Source organism: Emydura macquarii, unplaced genomic scaffold (genome assembly GCF_026122565.2).
Source record: "Emydura macquarii macquarii isolate MOO-44397 ecotype Brisbane River unplaced genomic scaffold, CSIRO-AGI_Emac_v2 contig_587, whole genome shotgun sequence".
NCBI classification, from domain to species: Eukaryota; Metazoa; Chordata; order Testudines; family Chelidae; genus Emydura; species Emydura macquarii.
This window is the reverse complement of record NW_027130724.1, coordinates 97,376-114,182: the sequence shown is the minus strand read 5'-3', so window position 1 is coordinate 114,182 and position 16,807 is coordinate 97,376. Positions and strand designations below refer to the sequence as shown.

Genomic DNA, 16,807 nt, shown 5'->3' with positions numbered 1-16,807 from the left:
CAAATACCAAGAACTGAGCACAGCAGCAGGACAAATGTTAAATTGCACGTTTCCCAGGAGAAAGGGCCAAAAACTCTGCAGCAAAAAATAATAGATTTGGCAGTTCAGACTAAACTAAACAAGAACGCACTGAAAAATCAGCCCACCCATCCCAGCACCAAACTCCCTGTCTTTTATGTTTCCAGGACTGGACTTCTCCAGCTACAAACTTTGAGCTATTTGGTGAGCTAAAACAGACGGGGGTCAGATCCTCTGCTGTGGTAAATCAGTACCACTACATTAAAATCAATGAAGCCCATAGTCATTTACACCAGCTAAGCACCTGCCCTCAGAGGCTGTCAGGCTTGACTCTCAGACACAAGATCTGATGGAACCCATTGATCTGTCCATTCAGGACATCTGGTCACTCTGTGTGTATATAAGACAAAACCCCTCCTATTCAAGAGCTGCACATGGCTTTCACTTCTGTGGGCAGGGACTGACGCATGAGTCTCTTACTGGAACAGATCTAATAGTTTTCAGATGTTTTGAAACAAACAGGGCCTCTCAGGGAATAACACTCAAATAGAAATCATGTAGGTTTCAATTTATTCAAAAGATTTCAGGGCTCATTTAGAGGAGTTGTGGGACGTTATGCAAGGGAAGTGAGTGTATTTCAGTGTAATTTATGCAGTAGTTGCAGAAAGGCAAAGGCCCTGCAGAAATTAGCACACACCTTACAAAGCAACCCTCCCCTTGCTTTGTTCTTACATGTGCTAGGGCTGTCCTGGAGATGGGTGACCACAAAGGAGCCCTGAGACTCCGCTGAAGGGGGGTGGTGGTCACAATGGGGACCCTAGAGGAGCTCTCCAGGCAGAGACTAGAGATAGTTGCAAAGGGGGCAGCTGAAGGAGAGAGATCCAGAGGGGCAGCCAGGTAACCTGCAGAACTCCTCCTTTGCCCTGGCTCTGTTGTCTTGTGAATTCATAAGGAGGAGAAAGAGTCTGGACGAGGAGAATCACGGCCCCTGGCTGTGTGTCTGGTGAAACCCGAGCCAATGGACAGCTTCCAACTGAGTTAATCTCCTTTCTGTCTGTCCTGCCAAGCTTGTCCCCCCTCAGCCTGTCCCCTGCCCCCTGCCCCAGCAGCTCGCCCAGCCTAGCCCATACCCCGACAGCGACAGATCCAACCCCCCTGCCTGCTCCGACAGCTCCCCTCCCACTTATCTGTCCCTACAACACAACCTCCCCCTAGCCTGTACCGATAGCTCCCCCTTCTTCCCCCCGCCGGTCCCACTACAGCCCTGCCTCCCCGAGCATGTCCCTACAGCGCCCCTTCCCCCTAGTTTGTACCCCTAGAGCTCCCCCTCCTTCTTCCCCCCTTTGCTGTGTCCCTCCCCCCGCCCTTGCTGAAAATACTGAGCCCTTCCGCCAGCTGCAGTGGGTAGTAAGTTTCTATTCCTCAGTCTCCATCTAGTTCTGGTTTCCCTGTCGGGGTCCTCCCCCACCCCCGCGCCCTGGCCCGCCCCGCCCCGCCCCGCCGGCATATCTGGAGCTGCCCTCCCCACCCGAGCCGCTCAGAGCGAGAGATCTGTCAGAGCCATCGAAGCAGGCACTCACCAGGCAGGCAGCGCCGCGCACCGCCCGCCCGCCCATGGATTCCGACGAGCAGGGGGTGATCATCGACATGCAGCCCCGCGACGGCAAGGGGCAGAGCGACCCGACTCCTCCCCCGTACTTCTACCGCTCTACCTATGCAGTGCAGAGCGTCACCGCCGAGCAGCCCCGCGACTTCGTCCTCTGGTCCCTCTTCAACACCTTCTTCTGCAACCTCTGCTGCCTCGGCTTCTTGGCGCTGGCCTTCTCCTTCAAGGTGAGCCGGGAGGCAGGGGCGAGCAGTTGGAGGCAGGGGAAGGAGTGGGACCAGCTCCGGAGCAGGAGCCGGGACTACGAACGTGTTTGGGGCACCGCTAGAGTGACAGGTGCCCGTTACAGGGAGGGGCAGGATGAAAGTTACCCCGGTTAACCATCTGCATTGGTTACCAACAGGGCGTGGGGGGCAGACTTCCCAGGGCTGTGATCTTAAAGGCCAGCAGTGTAGATCAATGGCTAGGCAACGCTGCTGTTCCCTCTGTGAAACGTGTTGAGCTGCCAAAAGAGACTTGAATCAGATCAATATTTTACATACGTCCCCTTGCCCCTCCCCCGCAATTATAATTGCCATATCTATTTGTCGTGTTTAAAATAATCCTCTGTCTGCTGAAAGGTTCATATCCGTTCACAGATTTGTCTGATCTATAGTTCCGACCACCTGAATTTTATTTTTTCTTGTAAGTCACTGCGAATATAGTTTCACCCCTTTAAATTATTTGCTTTTTAAAATGCCATTTTTGACTATTGTTCGAATTTATCATTTCCCTCTGTTAACGTTGTGCAGAGGGATGTCGTTGTGCTATTTAATTTGTATTTGGATAGCAAATAAGCTTTGAAAACGCAAACGGTGGCGATCAGCTTCAGCGATCACCCCGCTTCTAATAGAACGCTTCCTGTTTGTATTGCGATCTTGTAATTTACTGTTTTTAACTCTTAATTCTAACACCACTTTATGCTGAGATCCTATGACTTCAAGGTTGACTAATTCCTTGGATTGGTATAAATATTTCTTCAATTTCCTTTGATCCTCCCGTCAATGGGGATTGCCTTTGTAGTCTGTTTTATCCCTGACGCTTGGAAAAGGTTCATCACCACTTGTTTGCAGACCTTGGTCCCCAAATATTTGCTAAGGGCCAGATTTTCTTAAAGATTGAAAGCACCTACAGACTCTTGAAAATATTTAGCTTTGCAAACACTGTATTGTCTCTTACCTTTCTTACATTATGAACCCATGATTGCAATATTCTGAAGTGTCCACACAGGAAGCTATTCCACAAGAGCTATATTGCTTTAAAGTCAGACTACCTTATTCTGGAATAAAGTCATAAGTAGATAAGTCCCCGGTAATGGAAAGAACACAATTCCATGAGGAATTGCAGGGTCTGGCTCAACCACAAGTTGTTGGGCTAGATGCAGGGATTGTTGGGTAAAATTCTGTCTGCTGCAGGAAGATGGACTATAACCTCATAATGGTCCCCTCTGTGGCTGAATTTACTGGCTGCCTGTTTTGTCTGGTGGCGCTGGCACTCTGCTGGCTATCCTGGGCAGTGTAGTTAACATGTCACTGGACTTCTGTGTTTGAATTCTGCCCTCCTTTAGAACTGCATGTCCAGGCACTCAAAGGAATACATTAAACAATGGGATAAAGGCATTATATAGTGACTAAAACAGATAACTCTGCCATAATCTAGACATTTTCAGTAGGGAGAGACCTTCTGTGAAAATGTGGTGGCGTAGCTGTTGGTCCCAGGATACAAGAGTGACAAGGTGGGTGAGAGAACATCTTTTAATGGGCCATAGAAGTTGGTGGTAGGTACAGGCTTGTCTCTTTCAGCAACAGAGGTTGGCCCAATAAAATATATTGCCTCACCCACCTTGTCTCTCTGAAAGGTTAACGACCAGCTGCTAGAGCAGTGAAAGGAGTGGGCAGGATGAGAAGGAGGGAGAGAGTTGGTAAAGCTGGCTACAGCAAGTCCAGAGAGAGACTTAAAAACAAGGAGGGCAACTTGGAACTTAATCTGGAAAGAGTGGGGGCAGGTCTGAGGGTGCAGAAGATACACAGGTGCTTCTTGGACGAGCAGGCAGGTAGGGTGGCTCTGCACATGTGGAGTCTTATGGGGTGGGGCTTAGTGAGGCCACAGAAGAGTTGCTGGAAATCAAGGCGAGGGGAGATGAGACCCTTCTTGTGGAGGAGGATTTCAGCAGAGGTGATGTCAAGGCTGCCAGTGGGGCAAATGGGTGAGGTCACAAAGAGAGTGAGAGGCAATTCCATAAGAAATATGAACAGAGGCACATTCAGGGCCCAAGAGGAAGCTAAAATCACAGGGTGGGGAGGTCTCAGATTGGGAGTCACTCTGTTTGCTTCCCATCAAGCCTCTGCTGGTTGGAGTCTGATCTTCAGAGTGGATGAGCACCCAGAATTTCTGCTGACGTCTGAGAGCCTGAAATGCTCAGCTGATCTGAAAAATGGGCCTTGGTACCTCAACCATTTCATTATTTACCATTATTACTTCTCCTTCTCTCTCTCCACTTTCTCCCCTCAGGCCAGAGATCGTAAAGTTGTGGGTGACACCAATGGAGCAGGAAGCTATGGCAGGACTGCCAAGTGGCTGAACATCACGGTCCTGACACTGAGCCTCTTGATAGTAGTTCTCTTCATCATCCTGCTGGCAACAGGAATTGTGGCTGTCTCACATTCAGTGTCCCAGGGGAACCAGTATGGCAACGGCTATGGCAAATAAACCACCCCTCAATAAACAACCCCTCAGGATTCTCCTCGGCTGGATAACTTCACCAAGCTTCTACTTCCCTGACTCTGCTCTGCTTGCCTTTGTGCTGCTGTTTAAATTGTCACAGGCTGGGGTGCTTGGTTACTGAATGGGTGAAGGGGCAGCGCTCTCCTGATGCTGCAGTGTTCTGTAAGTGGAATCCAGCAATTTTCTTGAGTGTATATCTCTACATCTACCCACCACCACTGCTCTTCTGAGACTGACTGGGTGAACCTCCTTCCTCCAAAGTACCACCATCCAAGTCCTACATTAACAGGACGGAGGGGTTACTGTAGAGGGGTGCGTGCATGGGTGCGTGCACGGGACTGACAGATTCTGGTCCCTAAATTCTCCATCGCAGGGTCAATAATCCATTTTTAATCTGGTAGCACATGGTTCTTGAGAACACCAGTGCTCTTATTTAATGCTGATCTTGGGAGCAGCAGGGATGTAGGGAACATGGAAGAGGAGACCAACAGAGTCCTGCAGGGGCCTTAGTGTATACGCTCTGCTTAGTTCCAGCCCCACAGCTCTCCTCCTGGAGACCTTAGAAACTCCAGAAGACCAAGCAAACTTTCTATTGTTCTCATGGTCCCTGGTTTGTTATGAAATCTCACTAGACAGAGAGCCAAATACCATAGATAGAGACCCACTGACACAGAGGAACATACAGACCTTGGGAAGTCTGCATATGCCTGCAGAAAATCCAGAGGTCCTCCCGAGAAATTTTACATAGGGGATTGTGGGAGGCTCTTTATCCTTCCCCAAGGGAGCCGAAGGACAGTGCTTTTACCTTCAGGAAAGAGGCATCCCAGCCATGCTGGTTGGAGATGCTGGGAGTTTGTGTTAGGCGACAGAAACTACCTTAGACAAGGGTTAACCTGTTGAATAGAGACTCAAGTATAACATGGCTCCTACTGTATATGTAACCATTCTGTTTCTGTTATCCTTGTCCACTGCCCACTTGAATCTTTGAATCTCTGTACTCTAATAAATGAATTCTTATTTTCACTACCATCCTATTGCGCTGCTGTGGTATTAAGCAGATTACATCCTGAGCTGAAATAATTCAGGCTGGTGTGTGCTGTCCTTGGTCATTCTGTGAGTGTGTTGCGGAGAAGGGGCTTCACGCTGCAGGGAAATGCTCTGAGGATGCAGGGGTTGGTGTGTGCTGATCACTAGCCTACATGGTGAGAGTGTGGTCTGCGGCGGGCTGGGAGGTAGTGCTTGTGTTGCCAGAGGCTGGTGGTTTCTGGGAGATGATACATAGACAAGGCTCTCTCACGCTAAGGGCAGGTGGTGGTGAGGTGCCTCACAAACCTGGGTACCTCTGGGGGGCATCACAGAGTCCCAATCCCTCTCCTTTATCCCTGACTTCTCTCTCTCCTGCAGCCCTGTGGATCCCACACAACTCAGCCCCTTCACTGCTGCTTGGTGGTGTATTAATTTAGATGGAATATAGGGGCCCAAAGGTGATAACACGACCTCTCTTGTGTCCAACTCAAAACAGTGTTAAGTAATGTTTGTGGTTTGGCATACAGAGACATGAGTGATGAGAGGAAGGGGGAAAGAGTCTCAAATCCCTGGTGGTGGTCAGGATTTAAACACAACCTGTAGGAGACATCAGCTGGGTCCCTTCTCTCTGGGCAGTGTGGTGAGAACATCTCTCAGAATTAGGATGAAAAAGGAACACGGGTGTCACGGTGGGTCCCAGGAAAGGGTCAGGGTACAGCCATCATGTGGATCCAAGCTCCTTCCCTTTTTTTCAATTAGCAATTGTGCTCTCTTCACTTCTAGTAACTATCCCTCCCTAGTCTTGATGTGAGGCCCAAGGGGGAGTGATTAGGGGGTTAGCCCATCCCCTCATTATTCTGGCCACCAGTTAAGTCAAATTTCTGACGTGCCAGTTTTGGAGCATTGATTTCTAGTCCCATACTCCTCTTGTTTATCAGGCATGATCTTAACATTGTCCTTGAATTATAGCAGTAGGCCTCTCCATTTGAAGTCATTCAGTCTACCGGTCTCCCTTTGGCACCTTTTCCCATCAACATTTATTATTCTAGGCTTACTGTGACATTTAATGAACTTTTACTTACATTCCTCAGTTGAGCTCACAAGTGGGGTCAATTCGTAGGCCCAATTATGACAACAGTGGTGACACAAAGAAAACTCGATGGCGTATAGGGGCGCTTCATGAGCAGCTGTGGCCAAAGGCAGCCTGCAGAGCTGGCAGAGCAGTGAGTTGGGGCGTTGGCGGGTGAACCCCGGATGAGAGAGTGTAGAAGAAATGAGCATGGCTCAGAACTGTCACCCTCCCTTTCTAATGTATTTCATAAGGAAATACAAGGGGGAGGGGAGTAAGAACATTTGGAGCTACAAACAGTGGCATACCGGGGGGGAGACCAGGCCCCAGGGCACTGGCCTGCGAGGGGCTCCAGGCCAGCCCTTCTCAATGCACAGGAGGTGGGGGACGCATGAGGCTCTGAGAGGCACCCCTCAGCACCTCCCCTGTGCATCATGAAGGGCCGGCCCAGTGCACCCCCCCAGGTGAGGGGGTGGGTGAGGTTGCCCCATCCAAGCTGGCGCCAGACTTCAGGGCTGGAGTTGAGGGTAAGTGTGTGGTGCACCGGCTGGCACTTCATGACAGGCAGGGGGCGCAGGAGGCTCTGAGGGGTGCAGTGCTTCCTGCGCCCCTCACCCCCCGTGCATTGTGAAGGGCCGGCCCAGTGTCCCCACAATCCCCAGGCTGGGGGGGTGAGGCCATCCTGTCTGAGCCGGCGCCAGGCCACCGGGCTGGAGCAGTGGGTAAGTGCTGGATGCCCCTCAGAGCCTCCTGAGCCCCCCACCTGTCATGAAGGGCTGACCTAGCCTCCCTCCCCAGGTAGGGTGTGTGTGTGTGGCTGCTCCAACCAAGCTGGTGCCAGGTTGTGGGACTGCAGCGGGAGAGGTGGGTGCCCCAAAACTGGCACAAGTGGGTAAGTGCAGGGAGTGGGGCATGGTGGGTAAGTGCAGCAGATGGAGGGGTAGCAGAGCCAAGCCTGCGTTTGCACCCTGCAAGCCTCACCCCCCTGGGCATCTGGGGGGCAGCGCCAGGACCCCTCCTGCCCTACTTGGGGGAGGGAGGGCATGAGGCCTGAGGGGGGCGTAAATGTAGGCTTGGCCCCTAGGCACTGGAGACCCATGGTACGCCACTGGCTACAAAGCTCTGAAGAGGGCTGGGAAGCTGTGACCCAGCTGTGACCAGACTTCCTGTCAACCAGGAATTCAGGACTGTTTTATAAACAACTAAGCAATTTCCCAGACCAAAAGTTCCTTAAGATGGAGTTACGGGTGAGAGCATGTAATGCGTGGGTGAATAGCCTGTTCTCAAATATCAGTGCTCCAGGAGAGCCAGGACATTCCCATTTAAGATTAAACTGAAAAGGGATGCCCAATATTTGAATATAGGGAAGTGTGCAGCAGCTGCTCCCAGAAAGCTAAATAGGAATTCCCACCCTGCCAGCCAAAGAGTGGAGAGGGGAAGTTGCATGCAGACTGGAATGTGTTGTCTGGTCCACCTCTATAATAGGTCAAACCAAATCCCTAGATTTGGACCTTTCAATTCTTGCGGTTCTGAAATAAGAGCTGATTCTCATTACAACCTAATGCCTGGCTCCAGCTAAATTAAATACTGCCTTGTGATGAGGCAGAGTGGCCTCTCGGGACCTGAGAGGGAGGGACTATTGCACACCCATAGATTTTCTTTTAACAGTTGTTTGTGGCCAGTCTTGTTCTCTATAACCAGATGAATGTTAACTAAACCATGGCTAAACTAAATAGTAACTTCATTAATGCACCCTTTTTGTTAATAGATTAATCAGGTCTTTATGTGTCTTGTCTTATTGATGGGAAACCAGTAAAATGTTTTATAGACACTGGAGCCAGCAGATCCACCTTAAAAGTTCTGGAGTTTTCTCTATTCCCTTATCAACGAAGAATGTAAATGCAGTAGACATTTTAACCAATTAATGCCGCATCTAGTGTCTAAACCACTATTTCTAATCAGCATGCTTTTCTTTTAAGTTCTTATTCTCCAGTTAACCTGGTAGGTAGAGATTTACTTTGTAAAATTTGATTGTACTATTTATTGTTTACCAGATGGGATTTATTTGTTATTTTCCTTGTGAAAATGAAAATTCTGTTTTGGCTGTATTTCTTGAACAAGGACAGGATCCTGAAATATCCAGCATACAAAAGGAATACATCCTGTGATTATATCTCTCCTTAAACAAGGAATTATTGTGCCTACTCGAATCCTCTGTGACACCCCAATTTTCCCTGTTAGGAAACTTGGAAAAATGTTTATTGCTTTGTGTAGGATTTAAGAGCTGTTAATTCTGTTGTTTTACCTTCCTTTCCTGTTGTGAAAATTTAGATAATATAGTGTTTACAAAAGGTTTTGTTTTGATTCAAATGTGAATGATTTGCTCTTAGCCTTTCCTTCTTTAACAGCCTGTAAAAGGATTCTTTAACTCCGCTTTCTGCTCTGGCTAATAAGGGACACAAAGCCTCTAAAGGAAAATTGCAACTTTGTCTGTCCCAAGTTCATTATTTAGGCCATGACATTTCCGCAGGTGAACGAAGCCTTTCCAAAAGTCGGGTCCAGGCTATCCTGCAGGTTCCTAAACCTACTACTGTGTCACAAATGAGAACCTTTTTGTTGGCATGGCAGGCTATTGCCGCCAATGGATTTTGGGCTATGCCTCTGTTGTTAAGCCTCTGCAGGAACTCACTCGACTTGAGATTTCTGAACCTCTTCCCTGGTCTGCCGAGACAGAATAAGTTTTTTACCTCTGTAAAATATTCACTGTCTAGCGTACCAGCACTTGGTTTGCCTGATTATTCAAAACCGTTTATATTGTTTTGTCATGAAAAATGGGTTTGTTTTAGGTGTCCCCATACATTTGTATGGGGATAAGCATAAGACCATTGCCTGTTACAGTAATGCCCTGGACCTTGTAGCTGCAGGGCTTCCAACTTGTTTCTGTGCCGTTGCAGCTGCAGCTGCAGCTGCCTTGGGTAAAACCTCGGAAACTCTGGTCCTTGCTTCTCCACTTATCATTTCTGTACCTCATGTTTGCTTAACAAAATATGAAATTCTTTTATTGTTTGCAAGTCATATTACACTCACCCAATGTCCAGTTCTTAATCCTGCCTCATTGTTATCCACCCTTTGCAGAACCCAAAATTGGTTTTCTGTGTTACTGGCTCTTGTCAAAGAAATTCTAAAGGTATTCTTGTGGCTGACTATGCTGTTTGTTCTCAACATGAGGTAATTAAAAGTAACCCTTACCCTTCTGTGAACCCTGCTCAAGAAGCTAATTTTTTTTTCTGTAACTAGAGTTTGTATCCTGACCAAAGGTAAATTTGTTAATGTTTTAATTGATTTTTGTTATGCCTTTGGTGTTGTCCATAATTATAGTTAACTCTGGAAACAAAGAGGCTTCCCCACTTCGGGAGGCTCCCATATTAAATGGATCTTATGTTGCTGCTTTATAGATGTTGTATGGTTACCTTTTACTATTGTTGTTGTTAAATGTCTAGCTCACTGGCATACTTTAACAGACTCTGCTGCTAAGGCTGCGGTCCTTTCCGCACCTTAGGCCACATCCATGTTATTTTGTGTTTATATTAGTCCAATCTAATATGTATTAGTAATTGTATGTTTATTTTCAGATGGGTAAAAGTTTACCCATGTGCAAAGGCTGATACTATTATAGTCAGTAAAAGACTTTTGAAGGAATTTATCCCTTGCTTTGGGATCCCTCTGTCTACCAACAGTAACGGGTCAAGTTATAAAAGAAGTTTGCAAGGCTCTTGATATCCAACAGAACTTTTATTGCCCATATCACCCTCAGTCTGCAGGGGCAGTGAAAAGACCGAATGGTGTTCTGAAAAATAAACTAGCCAAAATTTGCCATGAAACCAGCCTCAAATGGCCAGACGGCCCTGCCTTTAGCCCTTATAAGTATAAGATCATCATGTAACAGAAAGACTGGACTATCACCACACGAGATCCTAATGGGCTGACCCATGAGGCTTTCTAGCTCTCCACCAGTATCAACTCACCTAATGGATATTAATTTAGCTGATGAAACTGATTTGACTTATTGTCAAGCATTAATGAAATGTGTTAAGGCTTTTCATTCACAGGTCCAAGAAGCCCTTCCCCAAGACCCTCAAAAAGCATGTCACGATCTACAGCCCGGTGATTGGATTCACGTAAAGGTCCACTAAAGAAAGACAGCCCTGGAACCACGTTGGAAAGGCCCACTCCAGGTACTTCTCACCACCAACACTGCTGTAAAGTGCCAAGATTACCAGTCCTGAATACATGCCTCACACTGTAAAAGAACCTCTGCACCTGTAATGACAAGGTCAGTGGAACAAGGTGCAAGTGCTTGTAACCTCTCCCCTGCTCAAGAAGGATTTGAAACCACTCCAGAGCGAAGAGGATATACCACGATGTCATCCCTACCACCTCAGCAAAAAAGACTTAAAACTCCCCCCCGATCACTGGTTCCCTAAATGGGTATGGCTAGTGATCTTCTGGATGTTCTGTATTGGCCTTATCTGGATGACTCTCTTTTGATCCAAGTTCCTGATTAACAGTACACCTGTCGAGGAAATCCCCAAGGTCCATGGGGAAGAAGACCAACAACCTGATGACTTTGAGTTACAATTAAAACCCAAGCAACTAAACCATAAAAGACAATGTTTCTTGGACTATACTGACACATCTTTATAATTAATTAATCAATTACAAACAGATTGAAATGTGTCTAACTGTTGGATTTGCAGTCATGTTCCCTTGCATTTTCAAGAAGGTATACCTGTGGTTCTGATTGTGTTAAACAGCACACATATAGTACAAGGGGTTACCATTCCTTTTTCTAACAAAATACATCCACCTAGCTTATGAGTCCCAAGGGGAACACTGCTTTAAGGCCAACCAATCCATGTAAGAAAAAATTGCACTTCACAAAAGTATAAAGGTTGGTTATAGTGCTTGTAACTATACCTTTACTATTAACTCTACAGGATATGTAGCCCTGAATGGGAACTCTTTTAGAGGCTATTTTCCCTACCACTGAATATTAGCTATTATGGCATTCGTTTAATGCAAAGCTCTTTAGCTTATTCATGGGACATATAAGTTTAGTAGGCCATTATTTTATTTGTGAAAATAAGGCCCATAAGAAATTACCCCCGTGGTGGGAAGGCTCCTGCTACATTGGAGCTATTACCCCTGCCATTAGGCACACACTCACACTACCCCAGGGCAGGCTCTGGAACCAAAGAGCAATCACCGAGGCCCAACGGTATTGGGGTATCACCTTGCCCCAGCTTGGAGTTGCATACGCTGTCAAGGAAATAAGGTGAGTTGCTGGAGTACTTGAAACAGTGACCAATGCCGCAACCCAGGGTTTTAAAAATATAGCCACTGAAATGGGTAGTATCTGACAAATGGTTCTGCAGAACCGAATGGCCCTAGACTTTATCTTAGCAAGCAAGGGTGTGTGTGTGCAGTAATTAATGATACCTGTTGTTCTTACCGAAGATAGCTACTATGCAAATGGTGACCTAGATTGAAATTGCTGAAATTAAGCTAAGAGTGGACCAGGCTTTCTGCAAGTAATGTAAGTGAGTCTAAACTGCAGGACAGTTAGACTCAAAGGGGGGATTGTAAGCTGATTTTTAGTTGCTTGACCACAGTTACTCCATTTTAGCTAGCCCCTTTGTTTTTAGAGACAGGCCAAGCCGTTCCACTCTGTACAAGGATCATGGAAAGTTTGCTGGAATACAGAAGGAGAGGAATGCAGAAGGAGATAAGCCTCGGCCGGATTAAGCAAGCTATGTAGCCTTCCTAGATAAGATGTAGCTAACTGTAAAGTAGCAATAAGGTATAAAACTGTCTGTAATCCTTTGTTCGGAGTCTTTTTCCACTGTCCACTTGTGGGCTTGGGAATTGACCTTCTGCAGAATAAATGCTGTTGGAGACTGTCCTGACTGAAATCCTGTGTGGGTCTCTTATCGGTGCAGGGTAACAATCCTCACTTGGAATCTTTTTCCAACACCCTTCCCCTGGGTATTCTGGGAGAGGATTTTTTAATCTCCTTTCTCTGGAAGGATGGCCACGGCTGGCCATAGGACATGGGGTGAGTGAGCCAGGGCTTTGAGTGGCACCTAGCTTTCTCTCTCTCAGATGCTTGGCTGTGTTGTTCTTGCTCACATGCTCAGGGTCTAACTGATCTGCCATAGCTGGGGTTGGGAAGGAATTTTCTTCCAAGTCAGATTGGCAGAGACCTCAGGGATTTTTGAATTTCCTTTGCAGCATGTGGGTGAGGGTCACATGCCCGATGATCTGGGTGTATCTCACTTAATTCCATGCCATTGCAGGGGCCTCAGGCATTTATGCACCTCAGGCCTCCTGTTCTTTGCCTGTTGCACACAATAGTTTAGTCTCCTGCAGGCTGTAATATTTTGGTCTCCTTTTGATTTCTGGGTTTAATATGTGGGTGCTGGATGGAGTTGGTGGCTTGTGATATAGGGGAGATCATACTAGATCATATGATGGTCCCTTCCTGCCTTAAGCTCCCTCATTCTAAAATGTTATTGAGGTAAAGAGACTAGCAGGATCAGAAGAGGGATTAGATATTTGAATGGTTACGAAAACTCCCACGCTCTCATGAAATGAGATGTGTGAGAAACACAACAGTTCTTCAGGGCCCATCCCTAATTTCCTGTGGCTAAAAAGAAATTTTACCTATGGGTGGGTGTCTTATTACATACAATGGTTCAGTACAAGCCTTTTTGTAATTTCCTCTAGTGCAGCTGTCAGTGTCATAAACCAGACACTGAATGAGAGAAACAATTAGAGTAATTCAATATGGCAGTTCTTATGTTCCTAAATGTTACTTCAGCAGGCAAGGAGGAGGGGCCAATCAAATACCAAAGGGCAGTGATTTTCTTACACTGTGGGAGTTATTTTCCAGATGTTTATCCAGTGACCATTTGTGATCTCTCTCCCTAACCCAGAGGCCAATTTTTTTCCATATATGAATATGAACACATCCTGTAGGCTTACTGTGACGAAATCTCACTGTGTTATAGCAGTCAGCCTTTTCCTCTTTCTCTGCTAGTTGTCAGTGACTTGGTGGTTGTGTGGGATTTATGCTGACATAGTAACTCATGCACTTTGTTCCACCTTACACAGCAGTCACACAGTTAGACCCTTAAGCTACATAGATTGTAGACTCCTTAAATTGTAAAGGGCCTTCTTGTAGTTGTGTGTGTGTGTGTACAGTGCCTAATGCAATAGGCTCCTGGTATAAGACACTTGGGTCCCATGGAAGAGCAATACAGCAGAGCACAAACAATCCAGGAAGTTTTTGGAGAGTGTTGTAGACAATTTCCTGGTGCAAGTGCTGGAGCAACCAACTAGGGGCCATGCTTTTCTTGACCTGCTGCTCACAAACAGGGAAGATTTGGTAGGGGAAGTACAAGTGGGTGGCAACCTAGGCAGCAGTGATCATGAGATGGTCGAGTTCAGGATCCTGACGAAAGGAAGAAAGGAGAGCAGCAGGATACGGACCATGGACTTCAGAAAAGCGGACTTTGATTTCCTCAGGGAACTGATGGGCAGGATTCCCTGGGAGGCAAATATGAGGGGGAAAGGAACCCAAGAGAGCTGGCTGTTTTTTAAAGAGACCTTATTGAGGGCACAAGAGCAAACCATCCCGATGTGCAGAAAGAATAGCAAATATGGTAGGCGTCCAGCTTGGCTTAACAAAGATGTCCTTGGCGAACTTAAACACAAAAAAGAAGCTTACAAGAAGTGGAAGCTTGGTCAGATGACTAGGGAGGATTATATAAACACTGCTCGAACGTGCAAGAATGAAATCAGGAAGGCCAAAGCACAATTGGAGTTGCAACTAGCAAGGGACGTGAAGGGGAACAAGAAGGGTTTCTACAGGCATGTTGCCAACAAGAGGAAGATTAGAGAAAGTGTGGGCCCCTTGGAGAATGAGGGAGGCGACCTAGTGACGGAGGATGTGGAGAAAGCTGAGGTACTCAATGTCTTTTTTGCCTCTGTCTTCACATACAAGATCAGCTCTCAGACTGCTGCACTGGGTGGCACAGAATGGGAAGGAGGCGAACATCCCGCAGTGCTGAAGGAACGGGTCCAAGACTATTTAGAAAGATTGGACATACACAAGTCCATGGGGCCGGATGCAATGCACCCGAGGGTGCTGAGGGAGTTGGCTGAGGTGATCTCAGAGCCATTGGCTATTATTTTTGAAAGCTCGTGGCAACAGGGGGAGGTCCCTGAGGACTGGAAAAAAGCAAATATAGTGCCCATCTTCAAAAAAGGGAGGAAAGAGGATCCAGGGAACTACAGACCGGTCAGCCTCACCTCAATCCCTGGAAAAATCATGGAGCAGGTCCTTAAGGAATCCATTTTAAGGCACTTGGAGGAGAGGAAGGTGATCAGGAACAGTCAACACGGATTCACTAAGGGAAAGTCATGCCTGACCAACCTGATTGCTTTCTATGATGAGGTGACTGGCTCTGTGGATGTAGGGAAGGCGGTGGATGTGATATACCTTGATTTTAGCAAAGCTTTTGATACTGTCTCACACAGTATTCTTATCAGCAAGTTAAAGAAGTATGGGTTGGATGAATGGACTATAAAATGGATAGAGAACTGGCTAGAGCATAGGGCTCAACGAGTAGTGATCAATGGCTCCATGTCTAGCTGGCAACCAGTCACAAGCGGAGTTCCCCAGGGGTTGGTCCTGGGGCCGGTTTTGTTCAACATCTTTATTAATGATCTGGAGGATGGGGTAGATTGCACCCTCAGCAAGTTTGCGGACGACACTAAGCTGGGGGGAGTGGTAGATACCCTGGAGGGTAGGGATAGGATACAGAGTGACCTAAACAAACTGGAGGATTGGGCCAAAAGAAATCTAATGAGGTTCAACAAGGACAAGTGCAGAGTCCTCCACTTAGGAAGGAAGAATCCCATGCACAGCTATAGACTGGGGACCAACGAGCTGGGCAGCAGCTCTGCAGAAAAGGACCTGGGGGTAACGGTGGATAAAAAGCTGGATATGAGTCAGCAGTGTGCCCTGGTTGTCAAGAAGGCTAATGGCATATTGGGCTGCATTAGGAGGGGCATTGCCAGCAGGTCATGGGAAGTGATTATTCCCCTCTATTTGGCATTGGTGAGGCCGCATTTAGAATATTGTGTCCAGTTTTGGGCCCCCCACTACAAAAAGGATGTGGACAAGTTGGAGAGAGTGCAGCGGAGGGCAACGAAAATGATTAGGGGGCTGGAGCACAGGACTTATGAGGAGAGGCTGAGGGAACTGGGCTTGTTTAGTCTGCAAAAGAGAAGAGTGAGGGGGATTTGATAGCGGCCTTTAACTACCTGAAAGGGGGTTCCATGGAGGATGGTGCTAGGCTGTTCTCGGTGGTGGCAGATGACAGAACAAGGAGCAATGGTCTCAAGTTGCAGGGCGGGAGGTCTAGGTTGGACATTAGGAAAAAGTTTTTTACTAGGAGGGTGGTGAAGCACTGGAATGGGTTACCAAGGGAGGTGGTGGAATCTCCATCCTTAGAGGTTTTTAAGCTGAGGCTTGACAAAGCCCTGGTTGGGATGATATAGCTGAGGTTAGTCCTGCTTTGAGCAGGGGGATGTACTAGATGACTCCTGAGGTCCCTTCCAACTCTAATATTCTATGATTCTATGGCCCAACATTAATACAACTAATACGCTCAGCACTTTCAAGGCTAACTCCTTAGCCAGGGTCATCTCTTCCGTGTATTCCCTCCAATGTACTGACCTTTCCTAGGTATTGAAATGGCCAGGACTCCTCATTTCCACTTCAAACAGGCTGCAGTGCCAGGTGGCCATTAGAAGTGTGGTGCCATCTAGGGCCCAAGCATAATTTTTTAGGGCCCAGTACAAACTTGTAACATAGATCCCCTCCCACACACATACCACAATCCCTCATCCCATACGTACAAGCTCATGAGCCATGAAAAATGTTTTCCTCATGGTAATGGGGGTTGCAGCCTGGGCTGGGAGGAGGAAAAAATTGAAGCTAAATTGTAGAACATGCCTGAGGATATTTATAGAAACTTATTTCCCTGTATCTATTGTCCAGATTGTGTGAGATTTTCTGGCGCCAATCAGAAGCAGTGTTAGAGCAGTCTCAAGAAACATTCGGAACAGTGAGTTAGGCCCTTCTCTAGAACAGAGAGTGTGTGCTTGTGCAATTAAACTAGGACTTGTAGTTTGAGAGTGAGAGACAGAGATTTGTGCTCCCTCCATGACATGGTCTATCATATCAAGAACTACCT

General features: G+C 47.0%; 1 protein-coding gene and 1 long non-coding RNA gene across 2 annotated transcripts; both read left to right on the top strand.

Moving 5' to 3' along the window:
- The first annotated feature begins 1,544 nt into the window (after window positions 1–1,544).
- On the top strand, window positions 1,545–5,654 carry LOC137148020 (dispanin subfamily A member 2b-like). The gene is made up of 2 exons (XM_067540436.1): window positions 1,545–1,851; window positions 4,175–5,654. The coding sequence occupies exons 1-2, from the start codon at window positions 1,633–1,635 to the stop codon at window positions 4,370–4,372; spliced, it is 417 nt and encodes a 138-aa protein (XP_067396537.1). The 5' UTR covers window positions 1,545–1,632; the 3' UTR covers window positions 4,373–5,654.
- A 2,747-nt stretch (window positions 5,655–8,401) lies between these two features.
- Window positions 8,402–12,444, top strand: LOC137147955 (uncharacterized). Its single transcript, XR_010918394.1, has 2 exons — window positions 8,402–8,483; window positions 10,592–12,444. It is a non-coding gene; the product is annotated as an uncharacterized lncRNA (long non-coding RNA).
- The last annotated feature ends 4,363 nt before the right edge of the window (window positions 12,445–16,807 follow it).

What these genes read in the sequence shown, in the direction of transcription:
- LOC137148020 (XM_067540436.1), top strand. Translation starts at nt 1,633, where the DNA reads ATGGATTCCGACGAGCAGGGGGTGATCATCGACATGCAGCCCCGCGAC. An exon ending in CGCTGGCCTTCTCCTTCAAG is followed by an intron (nt 1,852 to 4,174) that starts GTGAGCCGGGAG and finishes TTCTCCCCTCAG; the next exon opens with GCCAGAGATCGTAAAGTTGT.